At 42.6% G+C, this 10,718-nt stretch overlaps 1 protein-coding gene across 1 annotated transcript; it reads left to right on the top strand.

Annotated features, from left to right (window-relative positions):
* Window positions 1-574: 574 nt before the first annotated feature.
* On the top strand, window positions 575-9,294 carry imp4 (IMP U3 small nucleolar ribonucleoprotein 4). The gene is made up of 9 exons (XM_083911813.1): window positions 575-666; window positions 1,257-1,365; window positions 1,492-1,575; window positions 1,771-1,880; window positions 4,587-4,719; window positions 6,377-6,531; window positions 6,601-6,695; window positions 6,794-6,867; window positions 9,005-9,294. The coding sequence occupies exons 1-9, from the start codon at window positions 664-666 to the stop codon at window positions 9,115-9,117; spliced, it is 876 nt and encodes a 291-aa protein (XP_083767939.1). The 5' UTR covers window positions 575-663; the 3' UTR covers window positions 9,118-9,294.
* The last annotated feature ends 1,424 nt before the right edge of the window (window positions 9,295-10,718 follow it).

A 10,718-nucleotide genomic window follows, 5' to 3' on the forward strand; every position in this document is an offset into this window, starting at 1 on the left:
AGATAACGCTGATAGACCCAATTAATGCAGCTGTAATGCTGTTAGGCTGTTAAACTGCTATGTTGAACATGTTAGCAAACAAATGTCTGTTAACTAATCAAGCAGACAGAGCACAGAGTTTCAGGTAGTGCCTTCCTGCACAGATAGTCAGGCTACCAGTCCTCATGTTCAGAGTGTGGCTATCAAGTAACAAAGTGGCTCAATAAAGTGTCGCCAGTATTTTTTATACTCATCCTAATGATAACCTGTCGGCCAGGTGCATTTGGTGACAAAGCCCATACTGCTAAACAATTCAATTGAATTCAATTCAATTTTATTATAGTGCCAAATCTACCTAGCTCTGTGGAGGACGGCCATCTGTCTGCACCAGTTGGGGAGGAAGAAAAGGAGAAAGAAAGATAGAAAAGACAGACAGATGGACAGAGAGAGACAAGGACAGACGCAAAGACAAACAGATTGACAGAGAGAGACAGAGACAGACACTGTCTGCAAAGCTGGGTTTTGCTTGGAATTTGGGCTTTTATTTTGAAAAGCTTGTCAGTCAGTATCGAGCGCTGCTATTGGTCCTCTTTCAGCCAACTAAGAAAGCTCTTCTACGCATGTCCTCCGCTCTCCATGTGAGTGCTGCCTGCCTGTTAGCTGGGTGCTTGCTGAATAAACACCATGGTAAGTAATGAGCATTTGAAAAGTTTTCGGAGCATTAATTCTCTAAAAGCCTGGTGTGAAAGGTTAGCATTAGCAGAACGATAGTGAATGTGCGCGTGCTGCCCCCGCTGACCGTTAACATGCTCCACAGTCTCTGCTCCCTTTACATTCATTTTAGCTTTCTGAAGTTCTTTCTTAAAAAATGTGATGTATATGTAAATCTAATTGAATAGTTTTGATGTTCCTAGCATGTTTCTGAACCAAGCTGACGTGTTCCTATCAAAGGGACATGAGTGTAGGAAGAGAATATTAAGAAAATACTTACATTTTTAAGATCCAGGAAAAGTCATTTAAATTAAGGTGAGTATTTCCTCTAATACTATGTCGTCACATTCATGAGTTGGGAGCTAAACTGTGGTGGCAGGATAGTGACCAGAGGTCAAATGAAAACACTGACATGTCAGCTCTGATGCTGTGGCTGCAGACAGTCAACACTCAATCTTTTTGGTTCTGATTAGGGACAAACCTGCCTGCCTGCAGCTGAATACTGTGGGCCTACGCTGCTGTTTGAGAACCACTGGTTGAGATGATTTGGTGTCGTGTTATTACAGCTTCGTAGAGAGGTGAGACTGAGACGAGAGTACCTGTACAGGAAGGCACAGGAGGACAGGCTCCGAACAATCGAGGAGAAGAAGCAGAAGCTCAAGGGCGCACTTGATGGTAGGATGTCAGGATCAATGCGTTCCATTTTTGCTGCTGCATTTTGTATGACTCTTAATCAGCAGTGTAGATGAGCCTACTACCACAAATCCTGGTATAACACTAGTTGCTTTTTTTCCTCTGCAGAAAATCGTCTTCTTCCAACTGAGGTACGCAAAGACGCTCTGCAGCTCCAGAAACTACTCGAGTATGACGATGAAGGGGCAGAAGGCGAGTGCTGTTAATATCCTGTGCATCCTCTGTTATCGCACCAGTGTATCACTCTGAGACTTAGACTTCTCATTATTGATCCCTTTGGGACAGCTCCCGCAAGTTTTTTCTTAACAAAAGGGTACAAAAAGAACTCACTTTGTTTAATCATCAATGTATTCATTTACGCTGGTGTATGGGGTCTTATCTGTGCAGGGGTCAGCTCACACATGGATGATGAGTATAAATGGGCCGGAGTTGAAGATCCTAAAGTCATGGTGACCACATCCAGAGACCCCAGCTCCAGACTCAAGATGTTTTCCAAGGTCAGGCCACTTTCCCTGGGATGAATTGCTCAGTTAGGACTGCAGACAGCATTTAAGAATAATTTTCTTTGTTTCCTAAAAAGAGCGGTTGTTTATATATATATATATATATATATATATATATATATATATATATAGAGAGAGAGAGAGAGAGAGAGAGAGAGAGAGAGAGAGAGAGAGAGAGAGAGAGAGAGAGAGAGAGAGAGAGAGAGAGAGAGAGAGAGAGAGAGAGAGAGAGAGAGAGAGAGAGAGAGAGAGAGAGAGAGAGAGAGAGAGAGAGAGAGAGAGAGAGAGAGAGAGAGAGAGAGAGAGAGAGAGAGAGAGAGAGAGAGAGAGAGAGAGAGAGAGAGAGAGAGAGAGAGAGAAGAGAGAGAGAGGAGAGAGAGAGAGAGAGAGAGAGATTTTTTCTCTCCTCTCTAAATTTCTGAAAATTAATAAAAATAAACAAGAACAGCAGTGTTGGAAAAGTGATGAGTCCCCAGATGTAATCCTTTGTGGAGGCACCTTTTGCTTTAATCACAGCCATCAGTCTGTTTGGATTTGTCTCTACCAGCTTTGTGCACCTAGATTGGAGAATATTTCCCCATTCTGCCTGCGGAATTGTTGGAGTTCAGTCAGATTCTGTGGTGAGCGGTGATGGACTGCACTCTTCATCCACAGATGTTCTCTAGGACATTCATCTTCCTGTCCTTTAGCCACTGTGTTGTTTTTATGGAGGTGTGTTTTGGGGCGGCTGTGGCTTGGTGGAAGAGTGGGTCGTCCTCTGTTCAAGAGATTGGGGGTTCGATCCCCATCTCCCCCCGGTTCACATCTCGAAGTGTCCTTGGGCAAGACACTGAACCCCGAATTGCTCCCCGTGCTGCGCATGGGTGTGTAAATGTGGTGTGAATGTTTAGATCAGATTAGATGGTATGTAGATTTCCACTGATGTCTGTGTGAATGGGTGAATGTGACAGACACTGTGAAGCGCCTTGAGTAGTCAGATGACTAGAAAGGCGTTCTATAAGTACAAGTCCATTTACCATTTTGGTTCGTTGTCATGCTGGAAGGTGAAACCACCTGCCCATTTTCAAGTGTTGGGGCTGCAAGTTTTCCTCAAGAATTTGGGTGGACTTGGCAGCATCCATTTTAGCTTCAGTCCTGACCAAGTGCCCAGTCCCTGCTGAAGAGAAACAAGCCCACAACATAATGCTGCCACCACCATGCTTCACTGTAGGGATGGTGTGTTCTCTGGGTTGTGTGCTGTGTTTGGTTTTTGCCAAACATAGAGCTTAGAGTTCAGCCCAAAAAGTTCAGGTTTGGTCTCATCTGACCAAATAACCTTTAACACACGTATCAGAATCTTCAGTATTTTTTTTTTACGAGACTCAGTGTGAAGAGGCTTCTTTCTCTCCACTCTGCCAAACATGTAGAACTTGTGAAATTGTTGTCACATGCGCAGATGGACCAACCTCTGCCATTTAGACTTTAAATCCTTCAAGGTCACCATGGGCCTCTTGGCAGCTTCCCTGATGAATCTTTTCCTGGCTCGGTCCTCCAGTTTGGAGGGGCGGCCCGATCTAGGCCAGGTCTGGGTGGATCCATATGCCTTCCACTTCTGGACAATACTCTGAATACTCTGTGTGATCCAGAAGCTGATTGGTTAATTCTGAGAATGTTTATAATGGTTACTCTAAAGGGACTCATAACTTTTACAACACTGCTTTTCTAGTTTTTCATTTATTAATTTTCAGAGATTAAAAAAAAACAATCAAAGTGAAATACCGGTTTAAAATCATCCCAGGGTCTTTTTAGGCAACTTGGGTCATCAAATAAGAAATCGAGACCATTTTTTTGTGTATGAACAATTAACGTAGATTTTCCGGAGAGTCGCTAACATCCTGCCGCGGCTAGGAGCTACAGCTACGTGAGAGCAAATGGGTAAAGCTGACTGGCCTGCAACTTGAAGTGAAGAGAGACAGAATGGTTGGTGTTTGTATCTTTCCCGGCTGTGAAACAAAAATGAAAGTTCAAAACCCAGAAACTTTTCATAGGCTGCCATTTCCGTACTCTGGCCGTGCTCTGATAAACTAGTGGCTTATTGTTTTGAAACTGGACACTGAGACGCTCGGGCAGAGGGATTACTGTGTCTGCAGCAAACCACAAAGTTTAGGTGTTTTGCTGGAATAAATCATCAGTGGGCTCCTTGCTTTTGGATTGTTTTTGGTTATTGACTTCAAAGGACTTTACTATGAGAGGGGCTGGTACAGGGGCCAGGAGGTAAGTCTTTAAAACTCTCTTTTAATAAACTCTGGGTTCACTAACTACGTTGTTGGTGCTTCTGTTAATGTGTCAGGACTATTAACTTGCTTGCAGATGTTCGGTGTTATTTGGAGCAGTATAAGTGGTTAAAAAAAGACCTTTTAATACGTCCAACTCGCCGCCCTGAGCTTATCCGTGTTAACCAGAAAACAGGCTGTTAGCGTCTCTCCAAAAAATCGTGATTAATAGTCCATACACAAAAAAATTGTCTCGATGGCTTATTTGATGACCCAATTTGCCAGAACAGACCCTGGGATGATTTTACACCGGAATTTCACTTTAAGGTCAGTTTAAAGCTTAGTTGGGTCATGGGTCTTTAACTGTCTGTTCTTTATTACAGAATTGACAGTAGGGAGCAACAAAAGAGAGTGGAGAATAACATGAGACGTATGTAAATTGTTCCAGGAGGTAAAGCTGATGTTCCCTGGAGCCCAGCGCATGAACAGAGGAAATCACGAGATCAGTGCACTGGTGCAAGCCTGCAAAGCCAACAACGTTACAGACCTCGTCATCTTGCATGAAACAAGAGGACAGCCAGGTCCACCTTTCTTTCTCTTTACTAAGAGACAGTGGCCCTCATTTATCAAACGAACGTACGGCAGAAAAACGTGCGTACGACCATTTCCTGGCAAACGTCGGCATTTATCAATTTGGACGTGAGCGGGAGCTACGATCAAATCTCACGTCTGGTCTGAGATCGTGTACGCACATTTGAGCCTGTGTATTTGCGGTGCAGCACAGCAAAATCTGGCTGAAAATAATGAACAAACCTCAGCTGTTATTAAGCATAAGCAGTCACATATTAAGAACAGATCAAAACGGATTCTTAAAACGAATAAAAAAAAATTAAAAATCGTGGTTGATTGTACTCATGCGCGTCTGAAGGCACCATCCATGAATGATTACGCATTCATCAATCGCAAAAACTACCACTCGATAAATGTACAGGTGATTTGTGATGCCAAGCTGTCGCTTTTAAACGTGGTGGCCAGGTGACCGGGGGGGGGACACACGATTCTTTTATATTTCAAAACAGCTCGGTTCCAGCCCCCCGCGACCCCGACATTGAATGAATGAATGAATGAATGAATGAATGAATGAATGAATGAATGAATGAATGAATGAATGAATGTGTTGGCGCGTGGCTGCAGCAAGACGCACTGCAGAGCCAAAGTCATCTGCTCGGTAAGTGGCTACCCTCGATAAATTGCATTAAATCAAACAAGGTATCAGATGATTAACATCTTGGCATGGTTCTAGGTGACAAAGGTTATCCTCTTACGGAATACCTAATAACCCCGCTGGCAAACCCCGCTACAGAGCAAGTGCGCCGTATTCAGCACCCCTGCTGTGAAATGCACCCCCTCGCATTATAGGTGATATTCTGAATAAGAAGGTTGTTGTTTCGACCTATAGGAGTAGTTTATATACAGGTAACCCACAACGGTCAGAACATTGGTTACTTACAGTCTTTAAACTATTTTAAAGAGTTTAAAATCACAAACTTGGATCATAGCGAACAAAAAACACCTTGTTGTATGTTCTGTGTAAATATACTGCAGCCATAATTACAAAATGAATGAAATGGATCTTTTGAGCAAGTTGAATGTATTTGACTTAGTGTTTCCTAAATATAATCCCATCTTTTCTTGCAATTCATATGTTCAAAGGTGTGTGCTTTTAATTGGGTTACACCTGTCCAACAGTGCCCACAGGCGCACTCGGGTCACAGTGGAGCGCTGCCGTTATTTCCATACAGCTATTTTTATTGGGCCCTTTTATTCCACTCTTAAGACTGACAAAAAGCACATCTTTATTTTGCTCCATCTCGGATGTCAGGATGCCGATCTGTGTGTCGGAAAAGTTTATTTTCTAACCAGCGTTCTTCCTCTGCAGGTTTGACCTCAGTGGGCGAGGCCTCCGAACCAGGAATATTTAGGGGCGTAACATGTTAAAGACGATCGAATTCAGCCGCAGCATTTATCAAGGCCCGCTCATTCGTACGCTGAGATTGGTCAGATACGAATGTTTCATAAATCACACGTGGGTCCTGTCCTACGACCAATTCTGCGCTCAGATCTGCGCCCGTTTTCACGCAAGATTGATAAATGAGGCCCAATGTGATCTTCTTAAGCTGAGTACAGAGACACTGTACATGAAGTATCTGATGTTTCTTTGTTCTTGTATATTTACAGATGGTCTGGTGGTCTGCCACTTGCCGTTTGGACCAACTGCTTATTTCACACTGTACAACGTGGTAATGAGGCACGATGTTCCAGATATAGGCACCATGTCTGAGGCCTACCCCCACCTCATTTTCCACAACTTCTCCTCGCGACTTGGCACTAGGGTGAGTGATTGCTGGACCATGACTTGTACATATCAACTAATGTCCAACTAATTAATTCTGCTCACACAGGTATCAAATATCCTCAAGTACCTTTTCCCGGTGCCAAAGGAAGACAGTAGGCGTGTAATCACATTTGCCAACCAAGACGACTTCATCTCTTTCAGGTCAGTGTGTAAACACTACCTCAATGTAAATGCCAATCAGAGTCTGCCTTATTTGAGATAAACGGTACCAAGAGCTATAGTTTTTTTATTTATTACAGACATCACACCTACAAGAAAACAGACCACAAGAACATTGAGCTGACAGAAGTCGGACCCAGGTTTGAAATGAAACGTAAGTAAAGATAGATACAAAGACCTACCCCTTCTAGGTTCATCCAGTCCAGGGATAGGTCCAGGAGCTGTTAGCCTAGCTAAGCACTAGGACTGGAAGCAGGGGAAACAGTGTTGTAACTTATCATGAATAAAATGTGTATACCACAGCTCCACGTGGCCCGAAATCTTTTGATAGAACTAGAGGAAGGTCTTCCTGGGTGCTCCAACTGAAAACAACAGTGTGTGTTGCTTCAGGCACCAGTATGACGAATACAATCCAGGAAGGGGTTGCTTGGAGATTGGCTGCGTGTTTTTTATATGCTGACCAATAAATTAGCCAGGCAAATATATTGTACGATATTAGCTTATCACAAATCTACTGTATGTGTACCTGTATTAGGGATGTGTGCGATTAGTCAACTTGTCAATTAAACGTTGCCGTCTTCGTGAGTCGGCACCAGAAACACCAGTGGTTTAAATATTATTAAAATTATTATTATTGGGTGAATGTCACCTAACCCTCTCTCACTCCCGAGCAAAGCCTCGTCTTTCCCACCGGTCTTCAGTCTGGGATGAGCAGCAACAACGGCTCTTTACTCCGATCTGAACTCATATGCTGCTCCTGACTCACTTTCACCCTGTCACGTTCTCCCAGACACTGGGGACATATTCATCTAAAATGGGATTTGGTTGTTGAACAATGTGAAAGAAGACCCTACGCCATGTGAAAGGCCGTGCCCCCTCACGGGTGAAAACAAAGGAAAAGACGCGTGCTTGTGTGTGCGTGCGTGCGTGCGTGCGTGCGTGCGTGCGCGCGCTCTCTCTGCGGAATGTGACGTGTGGTCGTACAGATGCCCGGTTATCCAACGATGTAGTAGAACGCAGCAAAGAACATGATCTGTTCATGCCACTTGCTGTGTGCTCCCTCTCCCATTTACATACACACACACCATACTGCAGCGGGGTGACAGCCTGTCTGTAACAAACACTTTCACAGCGCCACAAATCAGTATTTCTCACTTTGAGTAAGTCGGGCGCAGTGCTGTATCACTGATTAGCCACTCTATCACTGATTGTCACCTCTGACAACTGATTGGGCTCCTTTACCCACTTCTCCTCCGGTAAGCTGTATGGACAAACATTCCCTAACTCTTTGAATTTTTCCATACAACGCTGATCATTGCTCGGCAACGACGTAATATAGCTGTCTGCCTGACTAATGGTAGCCATTGCAGGAGGTTTCCAGGCCGGTTAATGTAAAATAGACGTATTGCTGTACCGCCAGTCCAAGCCGGCAGTTTGTTTTCACCGGAATGGGTACGTGGCCTCGTGCTACTGTCATCTATTAAATGATCCTGCAAAACATGCTCTTTTCTGCTTACACCCTGAAATGCTAAATGGACTTGCATTAATATTGCACCTTTCTAGTCTTCTGACCCCTTTCGAGCGCTCTACACAACACGCCACAGTCACCCATCCACACACATATTCATACACTGATTGTAGAGGATGCCATGCAAGCTGCCACCTGCTCATCAGGATCTGACAAACTCATTCACCGATGGCACTAACCTGACTCATCAGATGGTTTGATACACAGAACCATCTGAGAAGGAGTCATTGAAAGTGATTAGGAAAAGGGCAGGTGTTTTTAAAACACATCTGGCAGGTGATTGGATGGATTACGTCTTATCAAACTCTCTCTGAATTCACTGTGAAAAGAGGAAACCTCTTTCCTATCATGAAAAACCCTCAGTGTCGTTCTCTTCTCTCAGTGAAGAAAGTTCTGATAAAACTGATGTAGTATCTAAGCTAACCTCTTTAGGACTCGCTATTTTTGTTCTGAACAAGTGGTCAACTCTCCTGTCGTCATCTCCCCCGCTCCCCCCTCAACTGCCATCGGCTCCTCACAAGACAGTCCTAACTTCTAGTTGAAACACAAACGCATTACTTGGAGCATGACAAGATAGGTTTTCTTGAACCACAGCTGCCCACATAATGAGTTTAAACTCAGTTAATTATTTATGCTTTCCAGCATTCACAGCAATAAACCGTGTGGAATGAAGATTTCTCTTTTCAGGAAATTGTAATTTCTCTGTTTTGTTCCACTTTTCTTTTGGGATGTGTAAAATGTTTACATCTGTTCTTTTGTGCAGTGTATATGATCAAACTGGGCACCCTGGAGAATGAGAGCACCGCGGATGTGGAGTGGCGGCACCATGCATATACAAACACATCAAAGAAAAGGAGGTTCCTCAGTGTGCAATAAGAGTTCATACAGCATAACTCAACTGAATTTGACAATTCTTAAAATGTGGACTTGACTTGAAATAATAACTATGTTTTCGTTAGTTCCCTACCATATATGACTAAAAGTATAATACACATACACACACTGTTCTGAGTGCATTATAACTGTTGTGTGATTTTGAAATAATAAAATATGTATCTAATGATCTAGATTTCCTCAATGGTGTTTTATTTTATGTATAATGTAGTTCATTTACATGACAAAACATGAAACAAACATAAGACCTACCTATTATTGAGCTCCAGAGGGTTTCACAACAGCATTTAAAAAATAAATACATAATCGAAAAATAGTAATAAATACATTTAAAATTAAATGAGAAAAGTTCCATTCATCCAGAGGTGGCGACGCGGTGTGGATAGTAGCATAGTAGCAGATAAAGTGAAATTCCAGCGTAAAATAATCTTTTCCGTCACTTGAATACACCAAATAAGCCATGGAGATAGTTTTTTTCATGTAGCAACTGTTAATGGAGAAATCCGGGAGAGAGTGGCTAACACTGATTAGCTCAGGGCATTAAGGTGAAGTCATTAAAATGTCTTTATTAACCACTAATACTGCTCAAACCTCAGCAGTAGCATGAGAAGAGTCCCTACAAAGAAAACAAAGCATCACCAACGTATTTAGTGAACCCAGAGTTTATTAAGTGTGTTTTAAAGACTTACCTACTGGCCCCTGTACTAGCTCCTCTCATAGTAAAGTCCATTCAAGTGGATTACCAAAGTCAATCCCAAAGGAAGGAGCCCATTGGTGCTTTGTTTTCTGTGTAGGGACTCTTCTCATGCTGCTGCAGAGATTTGCTGTTATTTTGAGCAGTATTAGCGGTTAAAAAGACGTTTGAATGCCTTCACTGTGCTGCCCCGAGCTAGTCACTGTTAGCCACGTCCGGCTGTTAGCAACTCTCCTGGATTTCTCCGTTAATAGTTGTTACACGAAAAAACTGTCTTGATGGCTTATTTGATGTGTGAAAGTGTTGAAAAAGACTGGGCTTTTGTTTTGCATCCTCCCTAAGTGAATTTTGTGCACAGAAATAAGTGCTACAGTGGGCTGGGGGCCGGAGGCTAATTTCAAATGATACGATTTAAATTCAGTTTTTGATGACACATTCTGCATATAGAATGTAGGCCTGTTACTTATCAAGCTGCCATCCCTGGTTACGGGATTATGTTTTTGGTAGTATACACATATGTGTCTAGCATAGCCGACATGCTGTACCAAGAAGTAATAAACACATTCAAATATGGACAACTGAGGCTCATCAAGTTATTTTATTCATCTAAGAGAAAATTGACAAAATTAACTCTGCACCTCTCAAAGGTATGACCTCCCTTTTCTTCAGTTTGTTTCTCCATGGTTTAACCTTCAAACTAATGCCCTGTAACTGATTCTTCTTTATTTGCCTAGAAAGCCTAATAATACTGAACTCCAAGAACCCTAACAATAATAATCACTAAATTATTTATTTAAATGAATAGTTTGTACACCATTTTCTGTAAGTTGCCCAATAGTAAACAGCTGCCCTTGTTTACTATTTTGCAACAAAGGTTCAAAAAACATTT

The sequence above is a fragment of the Echiichthys vipera genome (genome assembly GCF_963691815.1).
Source record: "Echiichthys vipera genome assembly, chromosome: 4".
Lineage (NCBI taxonomy): Eukaryota > Metazoa > Chordata > Actinopteri > Perciformes > Trachinidae > Echiichthys > Echiichthys vipera.

Bases quoted from the DNA above. Each gene is read 5' to 3' on its own strand.
- imp4 (XM_083911813.1), top strand. The intron at 1,366-1,491 runs GTAGGATGTCAG...TTTCCTCTGCAG, and splicing joins GCTCAAGGGCGCACTTGATG to AAAATCGTCTTCTTCCAACT. The intron at 1,576-1,770 runs GCGAGTGCTGTT...TTATCTGTGCAG, and splicing joins TGACGATGAAGGGGCAGAAG to GGGTCAGCTCACACATGGAT.